General features: G+C 46.4%; 1 protein-coding gene across 1 annotated transcript; it reads right to left on the bottom strand.

Annotated features, from left to right (window-relative positions):
- Positions 1-986: 986 nt before the first annotated feature.
- Positions 987-17,042, bottom strand: LOC119380905 (uncharacterized). The gene is made up of 2 exons (XM_037649009.2): positions 16,325-17,042; positions 987-1,404 (listed from the first exon to the last, which is right to left on the bottom strand). The coding sequence occupies exons 1-2, from the start codon at positions 16,639-16,641 to the stop codon at positions 1,278-1,280; spliced, it is 444 nt and encodes a 147-aa protein (XP_037504937.2). The 5' UTR covers positions 16,642-17,042; the 3' UTR covers positions 987-1,277.
- Between the last annotated feature and the right edge of the window lie 5,340 nt (positions 17,043-22,382).

Below are 22,382 nucleotides of genomic sequence, written 5' to 3' on the forward strand. Positions count from 1 at the left end.
GCAAGCATCTTATAGTGCTCGACGCAGTATGGCGTATCCTCATTCGCTTGCATACAGTCACCTGTCTATAACTGTTGCGCTGCTGCAATAGACGCTAAACACAAGCGAAATTCATATTGTTTCAACCCATATGTCAATCTTTATTTTCTTCAATTGTGCCGTCAATCGCATATGCGACTGTAAATAAAACCTCACACCAACTCGCAGCAGGAGATGCTGTATTATAAGAACTCACTGTAACAGACTCATATACTACAACAACGACAATAGTTGTTCTTCTAAATATGCGCATGTGACCTTAACTGTGTGGGTGCTCTCGCATTAACTTTTAGACAATCATCGCGACCCAGTGGCGTATCCAGGGGGGGGTGGCACACCGGGCCCGTGCACCCCCCCCCCCCCCCCGAAAAGTTTTTCTGCCATGGTATACAGAGCCCAAGATGACACTCGACCGCCCTTACCTGCCCGGACCCCATGTCGGATGAAGGGCGTGCCCTCCCCCCCCTCCCCCCCGAAAAAAATTTCTGCCTACGCCACTGTCGCGACCTGAATGTTTTTGTAATATTTAAAGTTTCTTTTTTATTATGATTCTCTTGCTAGTTACATATCTTATTTGGAGCGGTATTTTGTGCAAAATTGTTTTCGCCTTTCGTGAAACACACATATTGAGTGCTGTGTGGCTGTTGTTATTGTGCCAATGAAGTTTGCTCTTATCAAAAGCAAAAATAAACGGTTTTGGTAATCTACTAGCAGCCAGGGTAAAAGAACTCCTATAACTTACCTACAGAGAATGTTAATACTGTTATGTCATTTGTGTGTCAGTCTTGTGCCATTCGATGTCATTCGTGCGCAGAATTGTTCAAAGGCGACTGCCGCGATGATAATAATAATTATTATTCTGGAACTTTACGTAACCGCGATCTGAACACGAAGTGTACCATTGTGGGGGAAACCAGTAACATCTTGCTTGCTTGGAGATCTTTAATATGGACATGCACAATACAAGAGAGCACTTTTGCATTCCGTCCCCACTGAGATGCGGCGTTGAACTCTAACTCGCGTCCTCATGTTCAGCAGCGCTATGTCATAGCAAATATACCGCGGCACTTCAGGAGACTGCGCTAGCCTGAAGTTTTTCACTCTAGGCCCTGGCACGAAATGAGAAGCTTCAACTACAAGTGGAGAATTCGATAACAAATGCCTGGAATTCCCTGCAACGCAACTTCGGGCAGTGGCTGGGAAGCTTCTTTAGGGAGTTTGCGTTCACCGCACGGCCATCAGTTTCGGCGCAATCCCGCAATTTGAACGCCATCGTTCTGGTAGTAGACGACACTGAAAGGGATCGGCGTAGTGTCCGGAGCAGCAGCGTGCCTCAGAAGGGGACGATCTCGGTTCAGCTTCCACCTGGACAAAGAGCAGCATTGGTTTTCGTGTCAGAGTTATGATTAAATAATGCAAGCCCTCCCCAACACGCCCCAATTTTTTTTTTAATCGAAACCACCGAGTGGCTGGGGTTAAAAAAAAAGCAATATCATGGCTTCTTTAAAAATATCGCACCACTTGGATGCCATCTGGATTGTTTTAGCAATAAACGCTTTATTTTTCTTCAGCCCACGGAGGTGTATGGAAAACAGCCTCGACGCCGCTTGGCGCAAAGTACCGAATAGAGTACTTCTTGGAAAGCTACTTAGCCACATTTCTGTGTGAGAATCGCTATATATATGCTGCTATTTAGCTATACACAATTTAGAAAAGAAAGTAGTGGTTTTTACTAACTTTAATGTAGTAAGCGCTTGTCACAACATTTACTACCTATGTACTAAATGCAGGTGCTTCTAGGGACTTTTAGCTTCACTACCATGACACTTACTGCTTACATTTAGTACCTACAAGGAAGTAGTAATACAAAGTAAATTTACTACCATGGCAAGCTAAAAAAAAAGTTCATGGTTGATCCCTCCGTCATAGGAATCGGCATAACACGAAAGTGAAACGTGTCTTTACAAAAGTAGTTCAATGTACATTGTACATTGATAAATGAGAGCTTGCACAATACATGCAGGTGTATGGCGGCTGTTGCACCGTTTGATGTGGACGCACCTACGTTTACGCCTGGTAGAACATAATTCCGATGACTAACGTCAATGATCGAGATTAAACCTTTGTGCTGGCTGAAGTAGTTAACATAAACCCGTACACAGCGTACGGTGAATCCCGCGCAAAGATGGCATCAACAAGCACATAATCACTATAGTCCATCTCAAAAGGTGGTTGCAGCACTGCGGAAGCTAGGGGGCTGCCTAGCCAATATGCAGTTGCACTCAGCGTGAAAGCTGTAGAAAGTGCGGAGCAGTGATTCACCTGTCCTTCAGTGACGAACTCGCCCTCACTTCCCTTTCCCGCACTTTTACTATACCATACTATACATGGCTATGCTATGCGTGGTTTTGCCTGTGTGACACCATAGACGGCTATGCTATGCCTTACCCTCTCCTTTCCTCCTTTCCCTCCTTCTCATCCTCACTTCCATTTCCCGCCTGCGCTCTACATGCTCCTGCCTGCCTAACGCCATACATAGCTATGCTATGCTCTACCCTCTCTCATCTTTTCGCACCTCCTCACCCTCACTTCCCTTTCGCACCGCCTTGCTATACACGATACGGACATACGAGCGCTATGGGACGGGGACATAGACAAGAGGCACACAGGACAGGCGCTCAACTTTCAACTGAGGTTTATTGAGCAGACATGTAAAATTTATACAAGCAACCAGCAAGGGCGATAACAATTGTGAATCATCCACCCGATAACAGAAGTGCCAATACCTCACCAGAAAATCGCGTCATGGCCACGCACCACGCCAAATCAAGTTTTTACCGCTCAAAGGCGTTAGAAAACATCCGATATTGAAGACCGCGACACACTTGCATTTAAAAAATACATACCTGGAAAGACGCATGCGCACTCAAGAAACCTTAACATCAAAATCAACAAGCCTTAACATCGAAACCCAAAAGGAAGCAAGCGCCATCAAAACCGAACAGGCCGTCAACGAACCAGCCTAGCAATGTGGACACAAACTACCCCACCATAAGACAAAAAAGAAATGTGGGCTACGGACTCTGCACATATGCTCAACGTAACTCCTAAAAAACCTAACCACGAGCCGCGTAAGTAAAATAAACAATTTTTGCCCTAACACCATAAAAACCAAAAACAAAACTTGAACACATAAGATCAGCGTCAAAAACCATAAGAAAACAATAGGTCATTAACAATGCTTAAACAACAAGGAGCTGCGTCAGAAAACAGTGGTAAACGAAGTATTAAAAAAACAAAATACCCACTCAACCCTATAAACAAAGACAACAGCACAAAACATCTACGCCAAAGAATGGAAGCTTACAAATAACCTTCTAGGAAGGCGACTTCCTTGTCACAGAGTGTGATAGAAGGTACACTGATACACTTATCACCAGACTTGTGAATATGGTATGCTTCCACGATTTCCCTTTCTGTTCTGTCATGAGAACGCTTAAGGAAATCAGTGCGCGCAAACTCCGGACTGCACCCACACCTTTTACAATGCCCCGAAAGGTGACCACCAGCGTTATTCTTGATTGACAAACTTCTTGATGACAAACAAACAGTTTGATGATTCTTGATGACAAACAAACAGTTTGTCAATCAAGAATAACGCTGGTGGCCACCTTTCGGAGCATTGTAAAAGGTGTGGGTGCAGTCCGGAGTTTGCGCGCACTGATTTCCTTAAGCGTTCTCATGACAGAACAGAAAGGGAAATCGTGGAAGCATACCATATTCACAAGTCTGGTGATAAGTGTATCAGTGTACCTTCTATCACACTCTGTGACAAGGAAGTCGCCTTCCTAGAAGGTTATTTGTAAGCTTCCATTCTTTGGCGTAGATGTTTTGTGCTGTTGTCTTTGTTTATAGGGTTGAGTGGGTATTTTGTTTTTTTAATACTTCGTTTACCACTGTTTTCTGACGCAGCTCCTTGTTGTTTAAGCATTGTTAATGACCTATTGTTTTCTTATGGTTTTTGACGCTGATCTTATGTGTTCAAGTTTTGTTTTTGGTTTTTATGGTGTTAGGGCAAAAATTGTTTATTTTACTTACGCGGCTCGTGGTTAGGTTTTTTAGGAGTTACGTTGAGCATATCTGCAGAGTCCGTAGCCCACATTTCTTTTTTGTCTTATGGTGGGGTAGTTTGTGTCCACATTGCTAGGCTGGTTCGTTGACGGCCTGTTCGGTTTTGATGGCGCTTGCTTCCTTTTGGGTTTCGATGTTAAGGCTTGTTGATTTTGATGTTAAGGTTTCTTGAGTGCGCATGCGTCTTTCCAGGTATATATTTTTTAAATGCAAGTGTGTCGCGGTCTTCAATATCGGACGTTTTCTAACGCCTTTGAGCGGTAAAAACTTGATTTGGCGTGGTGCGTGGCCATGACGCGATTTTCTGGTGAGGTATTGGCACTTTTGTTATCGGGTGGATGATTCACAATTGTTATCGCCCTTGCTGGTTGCTTGTATAAATTTTACATGTCTGCTCAATAAACCTCAGTTGAAAGTTGAGCGCCTGTCCTGTGTGCCTCTTGTCTATGTCCCCGTCCCATAGCGCTCGTATGTCCGTATCATGTATGAACCAACTTGCCCAAACACAAGTCTTGCTAAGCCAAATTGCTATACACGGCTATTCTACACATAGTTTTGCCTGCGTGACGCCATACATGGCTATGCTATTCTTTACCCTCTCCCTCCCTCTTTTTCATCTTCCTCACCATCGTATCAGTCATCCTCACTTTCCTTTCCCACCCCCTTGCTATACACGGCTATGCTATTAAGGTTCTGCCTGCGTTACGCCATACATGGCTTTTCTATGCTTTACCCTCGCCCTTCTCTCTTTCCATCCTCCTCACACTCTCATCACTCCTCTCCACCTTCACGAATTCCCTTTTCCGCCACAGATGTGCTATAGACGTGGTTTTGCCTGCGTTACGCCAAGCGACATGAGACGACGAGGACAGCATACGACAGCCCGGGCCTCTAAAGTGCTCCGCACTCTATAGGAGGGGCGAACATTCCTCACGATGTATTCATCCGCACCACGTCATCTGTTCGGCTTCCCTATAGCGTCTGCGTTCAAACGAGTAGAGCGAGCACACGGCAGCAATCAACGCTCTTAGCGTTCAACAGCAACGGCAGCAACCAACGTTCTTAGCGTTGGGCAGCAACGGTAGCGCCGAAAAAAAAAAAAAGAAACATGGCGGCACTCGTCAAAGGCATAGAGTTTCCTACATATACACTAGAGGGAACTCTGGCGCTAGTTTCTATGGGAGCTGCAACGTAGGCAACGTATGGGCGAGCGTCTAATGGCATCTTCATGAAATCGCCCCGGTGCGCACCGGGGCACCAAGGCACTACGATGATTGGACGAAACGGTGCACCGGGGCGATTTCATGAAGATACCATAAATCTCCTGGGGACAGAATCTCTAGGGATTTTCGATCGTGGCGCCGTCATTTCGTAGCGGAACTCTTTGGAACGCCGTTTCGCCGACTCAAGGGTGTCTTCTGGCCGACTGGTGTTGACGGATCTGCTGCGCTCGAACGAGTCCGAGCGTTTATTTCACGGTGTAAGGAAGTATTTTTCTGGCACTGTGGTTTGTCTCTGTGCCGACGGCGATGACCGGGAGTCATGACAATACAAATGCAGCCCGTTAAACCTTCCGAGCCGATTGGCCCTAGTGGCGCAGCGGTTAACGTGTCGTGCTCGAAACTGCGAGGACGTTGGTTCGGACCTCGCTGCTGTCCCGTTTTTCTTTTCCTTTTTTTTTCCTATTTTCCGGCACAGTATTGTTTGGTGTTGCATTAGTCTGTTACCAGACTGAGAAGCGCGAAGCGGCTCGTGGGTTTGGTCTATGAATAGCTTTGGTCTATGAATTTGTTGATGACAGAGAGCGGCAAGTTCACTGGAATGCAAATGGCACGATAATTAAGGAGCATTAAAAAAAGGCGTCGCATTTGCTCGCGTTTTGTGTGAGCACCAAACGAAACGAATGCACTGAATAAAGAAACAGAAGCAGCGACATTTGCCCGCTGAGATGGCCGATCAATACGCATTGAGAGACAACTTGTCAAATGACATTGAAACGTACACGAATTTAGACCGAAAAAAAAAAAAACTGAATCGTCGGGACGGCACATCACAAAGTTGCCATGCGCACCGAAGCCGTAGTTGTAACGAAATGTTTTTGAACTGCTCTGATAGCGTCCGCGCAACAATCGTTTGTGTACTCACAAATTCTCATATTTTGCGGCCTAAAGTTCACAGCGCGGTGCCAAAACGCGCTCGTAGCAAAAACGAAACCATCAGTACGAGCACATGCAGACGCTCATACATGCAGAGGCACCGTCAGTCGTTGCGAACCCGTGCGATCGCTGGCCTGAGGCTTCTTTCTGTTATGCCCCGTTTGGTTATACAGGCAGTCTACTCTAACGAGATATTTCACATATTTTGCACTCAGCGAGTGACTACCTTTCACGCAAGAAGCCGGTTCAGGAGTCTCCAACGCGGTGACCGCGTGAAGCGGCTGCTCGGTTTTCTGCAGAGACAGCGACTGTAGACTATCTTGTGCTTTCTGTTGGTCGAAAATTATTATTTTGACAGGAAAGAACATATTTCTTTTCGAAAGTACCTGCAGAAATGTCCCGGAGGGCTTCCGCGAGGTGATTTTGTAGAGCGCCGACAGCAAACCCTTACAAAAATCAATTTAGACAATCTATAGACTATCTAGACTCATTTTTAGACAGTCTATAGACTGTCTAAATATAGTTTTGTTATGGAAACCTACGGGGCGCGCGCCGAAGGCATCCTGCCAATCGAGGCGCGTCCGATAGAGGGCGACTCCGTAACTCCTCGCCGCCATTACACACCCTTTACCGCTGGCCGGACTCAGAGACGGCAGGCGCCTATAGACTGTTTTCACGGAGAGGAGGAGCGTAGCCTCGAACCGGTTCATTTTCACCGCTCTCCCCCTCTCCACCGCGTGTCCGACCGTCCGGTCACTGCCGCTGGTGTGTGCGGATTCACGCGTTTTGCATTGCGTGGCGCGTGAGAGGTCAGTGTGTTTCTATTTTTCGACGTGCTAAAGCAATTGTGTTGCCGAAAATCGAAATGTTGGACGATAACAGGTCGACACGTCACCACTGCGCTGTGTTTGACTGCGACAACAGCCGTCGGAAGCGTAAACGACTGGCAGCCTAGGCATGCGAAGTGCACCATGGCTTTCAATGACTTCGCTTCTTGTATGTCGCACGCCTTCTCCAACAAACAGTATATTATATGTGATGTCTGCACTTATGGCTATTTCTTCAAGTCATCACACCAGCTTGTGATTGTGCTTGTGTGTTGGTACACTTTATCATCTGCACGAAAGAGAACCAATGTGAAAGCTGACGATTAATACACAAAATGTTTGGACAAGAGTTGTTCTCTCATAACATCAACATCTCTGATTGCTATGCTACAGCGCATGATTTACAATGCCTGCGGCTAGAAAATATTCCATCTTAGTGCGTGCAATTCCGAGATTATCGAATTAGCACTTTCCAATCGACATGACAGAAAGGTCCGCATGACATGTGTTTTTTGCGCAGATACGCACCTCTAACATTTCGTCGAGAGCCCGTCCTTTCTTGACTTGTCACTTTGGTGACACTAACTGGGGTAGCGTTATGACAACCGTACTTTTTTTCTTTTTCCTTCTTTCCGCGCGGCAGCCCCGGTGTCGTGAATAATCGACCCTAGTTCGTTAAAGCCAGGTCGTTAACTGAACACGTGCGCTCGTCGTAATGCTTCTCGAATACTCGCAAAAAGAAAAAAAAAACCTGAAAATAATGTTACTAAAAACGGGGCGCCATTTCGGCGTATCGCTAGTGGCGGCTGCTCGCGCCGAAGCGAACTTACGCCATGCCGTGCGTCCAGTTGTACAAGAGGCTTATTTTAATTTTATCGCCGTGTTGTTTCTTCGCCGAATTTTGAGCTCACCCATCGTACATCTGTTTCTTATCCTGCGCAACGATCAGAGGCCACGAACTTTTAACTACGACGACGACACAGATCAACACAGGCATCGGTGTTTGTGCTCCCTTTGTTCAATGAACTTTGTATTGCAACGTGCCAAGCGGAACCAAATGGTCTGTTAGGGATTAGAGTTACGTTGAACTTGAATAACCACGGCAAAGAAACCCTAGAGTCACCATGAACACTAGCGCACGCACCTAGCGTGCAGCCAGACAACAGCCTACGTGTTCGCTCGTCTCCATTTACGTTTCACCGACTACTTCGAGAGTTGTCCTAGAAGTTAACGCTATTTTATAGTGCGTATTCCAAGAACCCCACAAGGCTAGCTATAACAAATCGTGCAACGCAATTACCAATTTACATGTACTGCTTTACACAACTTTTACACAACTGCATTGGCATTCTACTCATCGTCGGCGCTGCTGCGGGAACGTCTCGTGGGCCGCCGCTGCTTGCTGTTTCAGCCCCGTTTTGAAGCTGACAGCTTAGCCATTACTTACTAGCGCCTTTACACTCACGAAGCGTTGCTGTGTTTTGCCCGTGTACCGCGAAGAATAGCAATACCGTGTGAACTGAGCGTATACGCTGCATACACCGCCGCGGAACCCCACACACCGGAAGGGCCGCGAAACATCGCAGACGCTAGACGGCGCTGCGGTGGTGGAGAACTTTAAAAAATGGTTCTTCATTACCAGCGAGATGGCGCGAGGAGCGCGCTGGGCGTAGAGTCACTAGAAAATTTTCAGAGTATCGCATCTGTTCTCCGCGCGCCGCCGCCGACGCGATTGGCTTACTCGCATCACGTGACGTTTCGCCGCCATATCCCTTCCAAGCGCTTTGGGTGCAGGCGCGTTGAATGCACAGCGTGGCCGGACATTTAGCACTACCACGGTCCTTAGAAGCACTTCGTCGCTTTCTTTAAACGCTTCATGCAGATGCCAGAGCGTACCTCACCAGCAACCAAACGTTGCTGGTTGGCAGCTCTGTGAATCTCGTTTATTTTTGTATTCCGTGTGAGAAAAATTAACACCAAAGAGCGTCGTTCTACGTGGCTGCATAGTTGGCTGGAAACTTTGCTGGAAAAGCTCTCATGCGACAGGATACTTCACCTTTTCTGCTCGCCATGTTCAGCAATATTGAAAACTACATACCTTTATATTTGCTCGGCTGTTTATATCTCGATCTGTTGAACAGATTGTGCGTGCATTTCGAGTTATAAGCGTGTCACGCACGAGAGCGAAATCGAAGGTTTATTAAAATAATAACTGTTTACTGGTATACATAGCTTGCATTGACGTCACCATGGCCGCCATCTTGGGGGACCAGCGGGTTGAGACGCTCCGTGAGCTTTTGTTCGAGCGCGTCGAGCAAGAAACGGTGACGGCTCGCCATCAGATTAGTGCCGGTACACCCAAGCATCTTTCACACCAAAACCCCCGCGTTCCTCTGTGTTCCCCCTTGGCGCGGCTGGCGAACAAAGAAAGCGGGGAGAGCACAAAAGAGCGCTCTGCACTGACACACTCTAATGAGATAAAAAAAGTCACGGTGGCCGCCATCTTGGGGGACCAAGCGCAAAGAACCTGTCTCTGACGTCACGTGCAAGGCATGTATACCTTGAAGGCAATTGTGGCATGATCATTTGCCATTGCGCAAAACAGAAGCGTGGAACTCTGTTGATAAACTTGGTATAAGGCAATGTTGGTAATGTTTTTAAGCGCATTTTAACACGAAAGTGTTTTATGCCGGGGTCCACCACGGCTCCACTGACGCATTTCCGTCACGGATATGACGTTGCAAAATATGACTAACATGTGGCAAAGAAAAAACTATAAGAAAATGTTCTGTCAACGGGAGTCGAACTTACGACCTCTCGATCGCCAGCGCGCAGCGCGAAACGACTCCGCCACAAAGGGCATGTTCTCTGCTATGCTAACGGCGAGCTATATATGTACACCATTTGCCGGTGGCGGTGCTCAGAGATCGGCGGTACAGCGTGTTTTCGTTATCACTAGCGAGATGGCGCGAAGGGCTCGAAGAGCGTAGAGTCACTAGAAAAATTTCAGAGTATCGCATCTGTTTTCCGCGCGCCTCCGGCGACGCGATTGGCTTACTCGCATCACGTGACCTCTCACCGCCATATCCCTTCCAAGCGCTTTGGGTGCAGGCGCGTTGAATGCAGAGCGCGGCCGGACATTTAGCAGTACCACGGTCCCTAGAAGTACTTCGTCGCTTTTTTAAACGCATCTTGCAGATGCCAGAGAGTAGCTCACCAGTAACCGAACGTTGCTGGTGAGCTACTCCGGGAATTTCGTATATTTTTGCATTCCGTGTGGGAAACATTAACGTGAAAGAGCGTCGTTGTACGTGGCTGCATAGTTGGCCGGGGAATGAATTCGCCCCCCTCGAAGAATTGGCTTATCCCCTCACGCATTGAGGGAATCGATTTCATGCGAGCCCTAGATCTATATACATACTGTGTTGCAGTAGCATGCGCGTTAAAGCTTTTCGGGATGTGTTATTTCTGATCAAAATAACATAAAGCACTGCACCGAGGAAGTTTTAACAAGAGTGCATTACGAAAAAAAAAAGTTGAAATTAAAATCAGTGCAAAAACCGAACCCAACCGTTTACGCGCTGGCAACGCCAAAAAAAAAAAAAAGAAAGAAAAAACTTTGTCCGAACACAGCAAAATATTTGCAAATGCACTGCAACGTTGGGAATATTAAGGAGACAAAAATAGAAAATGGAACAACTGAGTAGTGACGTCAATCATTTTTGATGGCCTATTTTCTACGTATCTGTTAGGAAATGACAACGTATTCGCAAAATAAGATGCACCATACCTACCGCACGCCGATTCACCCATGCGTTCTGCTGCTGGCGTTCCGAGCCGAGACAAATACTTCACGCACAACATCCACTTACCGTACACACACCACTTCTATTACAGATAACACCTGCAGCTGAACAGCAAGCATGGTGCGCAAGTAAGGTATGCGTCAGCGATCAGTCGAAGGACGCAATGCTGAATGTTCTCGATGTTCGATAATGTTCTCGAATGCGCTATGAAGTGAACCTGAACACCGACTGCAAAGCTAGCGCATACAGTCAACATTCACCAAGTGTCGAAGTAAATGGCATCACGGTCATTACGCTAATGTAACTATGTCTACAGCTCCGGACCTTGCGAACACACCCGGCCGTGAAACGAAAAGAGACCGATGAAGCCACGTAGAGAGTTCGCGAGCACATGGCAACATTCGCCGCACGTTTCATTAACTACACCGCTTACCGCGCAGTCAATTCAGACTGTCGATGACTCTAATCACTTCTGATATCCTTTTGAAGAAATACACACACATACATATTGCAGTTACGCCGAGCGTAACACGGCATCGAGGCGAAAAGATCGGTCACTTCTCAACACACGCTACCAACGCGCCGGACGGTCCGGAAGGGAAATGGCCGCCGCCGCTCAATGTTGCCCGCGTGCAGCCTACCTTTGCGGTACTCTGAAATTTTCCAGTGACTCTAGAAGAGCGAGAAGAGCGCGCGTTAAAAGTCGTCCCCCACGCGGATTAGCGCGCGCCTCGACAGGGCGTGGTCGCTCGTGCGGGCGCTTATCTCGTGATCTCGGTGGTTTGTACGTCTTGCGCTCTGCCTGCAAGTTTCCGTTGAGAGCACGAAGGTCACCTCGCTCACTGCAGCGGCCGCTTTTGCGAAAGGAGCGCGCTGCTCACACAGAAATAAGTTACAACTGTGACAGTTCGCGCACATCCTGTGTATATTCGTTCCGCGCGTCCTTTCTGCTTGAGCAGCGCATTGCCAGTTTCGAGCGCCTTGCCGTTCTTCTCGTAACATTACAATGGATGCTCCTTCGCGCTTGGGGCAAAAGAATGCACAACAAACGCTCAACTACGTCTGTGAAGACACGTTTCACTTTCGTGTTATACCGATTCCTATGACAGAGGGATCAGCCATGTTTTTTTAAATTTTTTTACAAACAAGAATGTAGCTAATGCTGCATTACGCCGAGCATACCCTTACAATACTGTTTAGTGGGTGAGAAATGGTCACAGCAAAAAAAAAAAAAAAGCGGCAGAGTCCACGCATTGAGGGAATCGATTTAATGCGAGCCCTAGGTATATAAATATACTGTGTTCCTGAAGCATGCGCTTTAAAATTTTGCGGGATGTGCTTTTTTTGATCAAAAGAACAAAAAGCACTGTGGCGAGGAAGTTTTAAATAATAGTGCATTACAAAAAAAACTGAAATTAAAAGCAGTGCAGAAACGGAGCCCCAGCTGTTTACGTGCTGACAAAACGTCAAAAAAAAAACTGTGTATCGGAACGCAGCAAAATATTTGCAAATGCACTGCAACGTTTTGAATATTAAGACAAAAATAGAAAATGAAACAATTAGGTAGTGATGTCAATCATTTTTGATACCCTATTTTCTACGTATCTCTTACGAAATGACAACGTATTCGCAAAATACCGCACGCCGATTCGCCCGTGCGTTCGGCTGCTGGCGTTCCGAAACGAGACATAAATACGTCACGCACAACTTTCAATTACCGTACACACACACGATTTCTTTTAGATATATCACCCAGTTGAACAGCAAGCATGGTGCGCAAGCAAGGTATGCGTCAGCGATTAGTCGAAGGACGCAATGTTGAATGTTCTCGATGTTGTTCGATAATGTTCTCGAGTGCTCTATGAAGTGAACCTGAACACCGACTGCAAAGCTAGCGCAAACAGTCAAGGTTCACCAAGTGTCGAAGTGAATGGCATCTCGCACGAAGTCACTACGCTAATGCAACTATGTTTACAGCTCCAGACCTAACGAACACACCTGGCCGTGACACGAAAAGAGACCGATGAAACCACGAAGAGAGTTCGCGAGCACATGGCAACATTCGCCGCATGTCTCATTAGTTAAACCGCTTACCGCGCAGTCTATTCATATTTGTCGATGAGTCGAAATCAGTTTTGATATCCTCTTGAAGAAACACACACACACATATTGCAGTTCCGCCGAGCGTAACACGGCATCGAGGCGAAAAGATCGGTCACTTCCCAACACACGCTAGCAGCGCGCCGGACGGTCCGGAAGGGAAATGGCCGCCGCCGCCCAATGTTGCCCGCGTGCAGCCTACCTTTGCGATACTCTGAAATTTTCCAGTGACTCTAGCTGGGCGCTCTGGCCACTCTGGCTGGGCGTAGTGTGCCTCGATGCGCGCGCCCCTAGCTGGGCGAGGAGCACGCCGATGCTCTTTGTCCTACAGGGCGTGGTCGCCTTCGTGCGCTTATCTCAAGGAAAGAAGGGGGGCGGGCGCGGGGTAGAGCGGGGGGTTGTATGTCTTGTGCTTTCCCCACGATGTCCGCGCTGAAGTGGTCATATAGCGTACGACCGTCACTTCGCTCGCTGCAGCGGCCGCGTTTGCGAAAGGAGCGCGCTGTTCAAACAGAAATGAGTAACAACTGCGACGTTTAGTTCGCGCTCGTCCTGTGTATACCTGTTCGTTCGTTTCGTGCGTCCTGCTTTATGTTTCAGTAGTGCGTTTCAAGTATCGAGCTGTGACGCATGATAGTTCGCGCTCGTCCTGTGTGCGTTCTTTTCGTGCGTCCTTTGGGCTCGAGCGACGCGCTGGCAATTTCGAGCTGCTTGTTCTTCTCGTTACATTCCAATTTGTTGCTATCGCATTCATTGCTTCGCCGTTGCGGCGAAACTGACTTTTTTTTTATTGCACACACGCCACGCATCCGCCTCTCGGCCATAAATATCGCTGGGCACTTGACCCCGACGCACTTCCCGGTTATCACGGAAGGGACACTATTGGTAAACGCTGGAAGCACCAGGATAATTCGCCGTCATTTGGCGAAGAACTTCCTCCGAAACAGCGTAGTTTGTCGACGCCTTTTACTGCAAACGAAGGCCACATTTGATCCCTAAGATGGATTCCAAAAGGTCCAGCTTCATCTCATTGCGAAGTTCCGTGTTAGTCAAGGTTGCATGAGAAAAGACTCTTTCCGCTTCGGCATTTGAGATCGGAAGTGTCAGGATCCTGATGGCTCTAATGGCGAGCGCTGAGAGAGAGCATACACGAGCAGCGTCCCTGAATGCTAGCGCCTCATACCAAAAGCTTGCATGGTGGAATTAGTTTCAGTTGAAGCAAATACAGAGCGAAGCAGTCGCTACAAAAAGAGAGAGATGGCGTGCGCAGCCTTCCTTCAGATAAGTTAAACAATATCATTGCAGTTCAATATCATACGTCCAATAATCGAACAACTTAATTACAAAGCAACTGAAATAACTTCATCGAATGTACTGCGTCACCTTTACAGTGCCCGCACCGCGCTTTCTGTGCGGTCAAGCTTACACTATACATTCACCTCGGTGAAGTTTCTGAAGGCTGCCCAGAGAAGCCGACTTCTTGGTCTGCCAGAAAAGTATGTTAATAACAAAAATAAACTCTACATACAGAAATATGGGGGTACTGCAGCAGTGACGAAGTCGACAAGCTATTCAGAAAAGTTGTAGCTATGGTCGGAACACACGGCCTACCCGTCGTCTAGCCACTTCAGAAGTGAAACTTTAGAGAAGCTTAAAGCACCTAAAGAACTTAGTCTAACACCACCGCCTCGCGGCACGCGAAGCAATCCGCTGACTTACATTTTGCTGGGGGAGGCACCAGTACCTCCGGGATCTAGATTAATTGAGGCGATCCACACGCGAAACAGAATGGGCGTACTGGATTACGTGTAAAGTGCGCCTTCTACTGGTCAGTCCAAAACCAAGAAAAATAGAAAAAAATGTCGATCATTCGTTGGGGAGACAATGAGCATAGAATACACAACTCAGTCGAGACCTAAGCCGAAAATCGCCAAGATTTCGCCATGTCGCCATGCACAATTGTAGGTCGCCACGGGCTTCTCAATTTCGCCAATTTGGCGAAAAGTAGCCACTAGTGGCAACCCTGTGCAGTATATACATTTTGTTCAAGAGCTTATTTACGGATCACATAAGCTCGGGGGAACGTTTTCCTTTTAGTATAATGGCTTCTTCTGCTCCGCGGCCTCTCAGCTCGGGGTCCGCTTGTGTTTGCGCCCGCTTCACTGCGGCCTCGCGGGCCCGTGCAGCCTCCGGGTCCGCTTGTCGACGAGCCCGTTTAGTATAGCTAGCGAAGTTTTTTTTATAATTTTTTTCGTTTCTTTTTTCAAGGGCACGATTCAAGGGCGCGTGCTCCGCCGAGAGCGGATCACGCGCCCTTTAATCAACGGAGGACACAGCTGCGCCTCTAGCGGGAGCAATGAGAACTAGCGTACACGGCAGGAGGGACAAGAGACAACCCCCCAGCAAAAAGAGCAAGTTTGTAAAACATGCATGGCCATAATAACCACCATGCACATCAAAATGACGGTACAGGTCCGACTGAGTAAATATGTGGGGCAGGCTTGGCGCCCTCCTCAGATGATTAGAGAAGCTGGCCGCCTCCCCCCCCCCCCCCCCCCCCCCCCCCCCCGTGCAAACGCCTATGCTTGTGTGCTCACTTCGTATTTCTAGCCGACATCATCGAAAAGTTCCAACGATCGGGCGCAACTCGATTCGGAATGTAAGACTCATTTTGGGCGTGCAGGAATGATTCGCCACAATCCCCAATGAGCACGTTCCTTACCGTTCAAAACTTCAATCTGTGTCAGACAAAATTTTCACCTTTTCGGTGTTGAAAGAACTCTCAAAGACCTGCGAACATTAATTCTGCAATTTCAAAGGGCACTGGATCATCGCTACTTTCTGCGAATGTTGTTGTTCTGCGAATGTTGAACGTTCCTTTTCTGCACACAAACTAATACGCACTTCGGAAACGCACATATCAAACACGAAAATCTCGAGATGGTGCTTCGTTGCCACTTCTTTTTCAACTCTTCGTGTGGTTTAGTCGCGACAGATTTCAGGTGAATCTTGGGACATATACACAACTTGCCTCATCCCATTTTGTTGAGAGAATTACTTCCACAAAACGGGTTTGGTGGGTTGTGTTCTTCAGAAATGTATTATTATATTCTCAGATGCGTAGCGAATCAGTCTCAGTAATTAAGCATATATTACATAAATGCCTAAACGACAGAATTTGCTGTCAATATATGACTTAGACAGCTTTAGTACCTATTTTAGAGCATAACTATCCGGTTTCTAGAGATGACGTAAGCGAGCTTACCGGACGTTGTAGAACCATAATCCCATGACAATGATGCCCATGAGCAGCACAGCTGCACCAATGACGGTGGCGAATATAGCTCCCTTGTTTCTGCGGGTTTGAGGAGCATCAGCAGAGGTCGACGTTGCCGCGTCTTTCGTCGATGTCAGTACGTTGGTGGTAAGGGAGTCGGTCTTACTAGTTCCAAACTCGTTGGACATGAGTGAAGTTGAGCTGTTGTCCAGGCTGGCGTCATGCCCGGCCATGGGCACATTCGGGAACTTTGTAGATGTTGTGTTTGTGTTATTGAGGACTTCGCTCGAGCGAGACAGGGTCATACTTGAGGACGCTAACTGAACGGTCACGTCTTCAGGCCATCGAGTTACTTCCGAGGCAGCTACCGTTTGCGTTCTGAGGCGGGAGGTGGTTGTCGAGACCTTCGCACTTAGCGCTGCTGTGGGCCTTGGTGAATTCTCCGGGCGGTTGTACTGCTCTCCTTTCTCATGCGATGACGTACCGTTAGCGTGACTTGATGCCGGGTGTGTCGTTCCGGGCGCGTTCACCAGGGGTGACCACTCACCCGAGGTACTGGAATTGGCTCTCCCCTGAATTGCTGCGGTAGACGGGAAATCTACAACCAATGCACTTATGCGAAAAGATGAGTCAGCTGTGTTGTCGGAAACACTGCTGGACGGTTGAGCGCCAGTCTTGAGTTCATCGGGACGATTGACTGAAACAACTTCCTCCCTCGTGCTCGCTGCGGGTTTCTCAGGACGAGTAGGCGTCGAGTCCGCTTGGCCTCCGTTTGTTATTACGCTGCCACACTTGCACCAAGTACCTGAAAAAATAGAAAAGGCAAAATAGACGGACATGTACGCTCGCTGCTGCGAGGTGCATTGCGCGGTTACCTGATCATACGAGCTTTGTTTAAAAAAGCGCTGGCTTAAAATTGCATGCACATTGTCATGTATGTTCTCAAATTTATGGGTCAAAGGCTCAACGTCAACAAACACTAAGATCGTGAAAAAGAATATGTTCGTTGCCTGCGCTTTTAACGGGAAACGCTGGACAGTTGGACCGCAAATGACGAGCGGTGTTTTACTGCCTATCGTTACACTTAATTGTCGCCTTATTGGCCATGCATTCATTCTTACCGATGAATATAAGAAATACGGTTACATGGTTCATGGCTAGGCTCATGCACTCTGAACTACTTTTGCATGTACGCGTGCTGCCTGGTCATATACAGAACAGGTACAGAACGTTGCGCGTTATCGGCGACCGCGGCCTCTCATGTCGCGCATAGGTGTGGCTTCAGAGTTGACGTTCCCGACGCAGAGCGGGTGATTTATGGTCACAGGTGCTGTTTGTAGACATTTTCATCTGTTGACCTCGTTCGCGGTGCCTTTTTCTCAGGGTGTTTGCGGCAGGTTTCTTGTCGGACCTACTTGTACTGCATGGCTGTCGGCAGCTGCACAAGCGTATATACGCGATTTCAATGAGAGTCTTCAGGAGCCATACTACGAAAATTTTCTTAACGTCTTAAAAACTTTGCTTATTGTATTTTGCGCAAATTGTACTTAATTAGATTAATTAATGGGGCTTAAAATGCCAAACTCAGGTCATGGTTCTGACCGTAATGGGGGACTCCGCTTATTACTTTTGACCAACTGGGGTTCTTTAATGTGCACCTATAAGTCTAAGTATACCTATGTGTCTTTGCTAGTTTTTTTTTTTTTTTTGCGTTTTGCCGCATTGGAAATGCCGTCGCCATGGGCGGAAATCAAACCCGCACCCTCATGTTTAGAAGCGCAAAGCCACATTCGCGGAGCCACCACGGCGGGGGAACTAACAAGTAATACCGGGTACACATACTAATATGAAGGGGCGAGCTGTGGACCAAGCAGTCAAGTTTAATCGTCTTGAGATGGTCAACACCGCGGTACAAGACTGCGTAATTTCGGCTGCTTATCCGTTAGTTTTGTCCACAATTCTTTTTTTCAGATTTCAGATTTATTGGCTCCAGAAAAGTAGTTACAAAATAAAAAAAAAATGTATACAGACGAGAGTCCCAAAGTGAGAGAACTGCAGTGCCACCCTCGATTAATTATACAACATTGGTGGTAATATCTAGTAGCAAATGAACCAGGGGCGTAGCCAAGAGGGGGGTTGGGGGGGGTTCAACCCCCCCCCCGAAATTTTTCAATTTTGCCTGCGTATGTATACACGCACACATACAAACACACGCACGAACATACATTAAGCATGGTTGAACCCCCCCCGAAAAATATTTCTGGCTACGCCCCTGAAATGAACGCTATAAAAATCCAGCATATTAAATGCATTATTAAGCATTTCATTTCCTATCAAGTAAACATAAAAAAAGGACGGCATAGAAGAAAGCCAACTTAAATATGTGGGAAACACACCGCCAGGGTTAGAGTACAGTCATTGCAGGTAATGATGCGTAAGGTAACTTTTAAAATTTTCAAGAGAAGAACAAGATTTAAAAGTTGAAGGTAAATCATTCCAAAGTGAAATTGGAGTGAATGCAGATTTTTTGTTTCGTAATTGGTATGAAACACGGGTAACAAGAAATTGCTATTAGCAGCAAATCTGGTTACATTTTTATTCTTGAAATGGTACACTTCAATGATTGGAAACATAAGGTAATAATGAGGCAACTTGTGGAATACGGCGACTATGTTAAGCTGGAAGAAGTAATTAATATGCAAGATATGGTAGAAGATGTGTAACACATGGACACTGGATTGCATGGAACTATGAGTGATAATGCGTATTAATCGATTTCGGATATGTGACAAGCGTACGTGTTTCTCGTGAAACAATAGTGTAATTAATGCGACTATGAATGAAAGCAAAGTACGACACTAGCACGAAAAAAAGCAAAGGAGGGTGGATGGAGGGGGGGGGGAGCTTTGATTAAAGGGACACTAAAGAGAAAAAGGATTTTTTTCTCGTGTTAGTAAATTACTATTTCACGACACCAGAAACATCACTCTTACTGCGAGAGGACGCTTGGTCAGCGAGAAAACGCGCAATAAGAAAATACGGGTATCGACGCCACCTTGAAGTTCCCGTGCCAGTCGACGTGGCGTCACAGATTTTGACGGCGTCTACTGGGGCCTACGTAGTTGCTGATCGGTAAAAATGAAGTACATAGCCTTTTGAGGGAGCTAGACTTAAGCCCCGCAGCAGACTTGAAACTTGAACTGACTTCGAAGAAGCCAAGTCGCCCGCAAGCCGTCCGCAAGTTTGAAGACGATTTATGGCGAGCTAGCGGCAACGCTGTCTCGAGACTGGCGGAAGTCAAGTACGAGCCGAGTAACATATATCTACGTTCGGGAGTTAGCATACCAAGTTTCCGGAAATTTCGTTGAGTCGATATGGCCAAAATACGACAAAAAAACACACTTCGCAAGCTGTGACGTCACCATCGGAGATTCCGGCGGAAAATTCAAAAGTGAAACAGTTTTGACATTGATTTTCTAATCTATTATTAAATTCGTGTTGGTGAAATTAACGACACTAGAGTTTGAAGAGTATAATTTATGAGTCTAAACTAATTTAATATTTCACTTTAGTGACCCTTTAATGCGCGGATACCAAACGCAGTCTTCTCCTTGGCATGATGGAAGTGGCAGCGAAATGCAACGTTAAGGTCAAGATGTATATGCCAAGAAAGGTAACTTTTTTTTGCGAGCCGGAATATACAGGGTGTCCCAGCTATCACGCAGCACGATTTAAGAAAAGAGGAACGGCGTTACGCGAATCAAACCTACAGCATATTGTTCCTAGTACACTAGAGTAGCCACTGCTATTTTTCTCGTTAATGAGGTTTATTTAATTAGGCATAATTATATTTCTAACTCGACAACTACTCGCCTGATTGTCAAAATGTCAATGAGGCGTATGTAGGCATGTTCAAATGGCATCTAACTGCGCTACTTTCAACAACGTGCTAATTACGCGCTCATTTTTTCCGGCTGATAAAGAAAGCCCGCTAAATATGAAAAATAACACGTGACTACGCTCCCACCCGCAAAGGAAACCAGCGCCCTCAAATAAGCTTACTGCAAACAACCGCTTTGCCTGTTGCCTGTTGCGAAAGACAGCGTTCCGCATTTTGGCAAGGGTACAGGTCGGGCGCCAACGATATGCGTGCAATTTCGCTGGGATTCAATCCGTTCGATAGTACGCCGCAATCATCCGTATCTCACGGCCGACTGTTCTCATTGATAACGCGGCAGGTGTTCTTATTACGGCCTGACTCTGTAAAACCAAGCGGTGCGTTTCTTAGGCCGGGGAGTGGCAGATAGGGCGATGCGTTTTTTTTTTCTTTCTGCATTTTTTCCTTGATACTGTCTGCCTCATAGGGAGCCTGTTTGAGGGCGCTGGTTCCCGACGCGCGCAACACTCTAATCACGTGTCACTTTTCATATTTCGCGGGCTTTCTTGATCAAGCGGAAAAAATGAGCCCGCAATTAGCACGTTGTTGAAAGTAGCGCAGTTAGATGCCATTTGAACATGCCTACATACGCCTCATTGACATTTTGACAATTAGGCGAGTACTTGTCGAGTTAGAAATTTAATTATGACTAATTAATTAAACCTCATTAATGAAAAAATAGCAGTGGCTACTCTAGTGTACTAGGAACAATATGCTGTAGGTTTGATTCGCGTAACGCCGTTCGTCTTTTTTTAAATCGTGCTGCGTGATAGCTGGGACACCCTGTATAATGAGTCCTGAGTTTTATTTCTGGAATAAATGTTAAGGGCCTATGAGCACTCCTAAACATATATTTTGCTTTTAGAGGACTAAGAAATAAGTAATTGTTGCTACACTAATTCGTAATGGTGCGTATAAAACGCAATAATCGTAAGTGAAGGAGTTGAAGAGAATCCGGAAGAGCGTTAATATATAAAACGAAAAGCGAAGGACCTAGCTAACTGAGCGCTGTGGTACACCCTGGTTAATACGTTTTATTGCCGAGAACTGTGTATTGCCGGTCAAGTAAGTATTTTTTTTTTTTAAGAATGTTAACGCAGGACCGGTTGTACCATAACGCTCAAGTTTATTAAACAGGACTTGATGGTTAACCGCGTCAAAAACTTTATTGAAGTCTAAAAAAAAAAAAGAACAGATCCGACAAAATTTCCTGAATCGATACTTTTTTTATATATTCAGTTAGAGACCGCACATCTAGATTAGTAGAACTTTTAGGGTGGAAACTAAATTGGTTGTTTTTTAGCAACTTAAACATTGTTATGTAGTTAGTTATCAAGACGTTTAACAAATAATTTCTCACTGAGTTTACTAAAGGCAGGAAAAAATTGCAATCAGTCGGTAATTAGTAACTGTTTGTTTGTCTCTTTTTTTTTTGAAACTGAAATAATCTTAGCGCTTTTTTTTTTTTTAAATGAAGGGAATGAGTCTTGATAATATTACAGAGGGTGCCGGAGACTAAATGTCATCATCATCAGCCTGTCTCCTGTGCACTGGAGGACGAAGGCCTCTCCCAGTGACCTCCGACCCACCCCGTCCTGCACAAGCTGATTCCATTTTATGCCCGCAAATTTCTTTCATTTCGTTGCTACACCTAATCCCTTGCCGTCCACGGCCGCGCTTCTCATCTCTTGGTGTCCATTCCGATGTTCCAACTGACCATATTCCACCTTTCCTTCTCATGACGTGAGCTGCCCAGGTCCATTTTTTTTCTTTCTTTAAGTATCTACTGAGATATCGGTACCCCTGTTTGCTCTCTGATCTGCTGCCTTCCTATCTCTTATGAGGTTACCCCTATATCATTTTTCGTTCCGTTGCGCGCTGGGTAATCCTTATCGTTTCTTTTCGAGTTTCTTTATTATTCTGCAGGTTTCTGCCCCATGTGTGAGAACTGGCAAAATACAGGGGTTGTACAGTTTCCGCTTTAGTGACAGCGGTAAGTTACACGGTCAGAATTTGAGTGTGTCTGCCGTATGCGCACCAGCCCATCTTTATCCTTCGGTGGGTTTCCTTAACATGAGTAGGCTCACCTTTAACGTTTGGCCTATAGAT

Source organism: Rhipicephalus sanguineus, chromosome 1 (assembly GCF_013339695.2).
Source record: "Rhipicephalus sanguineus isolate Rsan-2018 chromosome 1, BIME_Rsan_1.4, whole genome shotgun sequence".
In the NCBI taxonomy this organism is placed as follows: domain Eukaryota; kingdom Metazoa; phylum Arthropoda; class Arachnida; order Ixodida; family Ixodidae; genus Rhipicephalus; species Rhipicephalus sanguineus.

What these genes read in the sequence shown, in the direction of transcription:
- LOC119380905 (XM_037649009.2), bottom strand. Translation starts at nt 16,641, where the DNA reads ATGACCCTGTCTCGCTCGAGCGAAGTCCTCAATAACACAAACACAACA. An exon ending in TTATGGTTCTACAACGTCCG is followed by an intron (nt 1,405 to 16,324) that starts GTAAGCTCGCTT and finishes CTCTTTGTCCAG; the next exon opens with GTGGAAGCTGAACCGAGATC.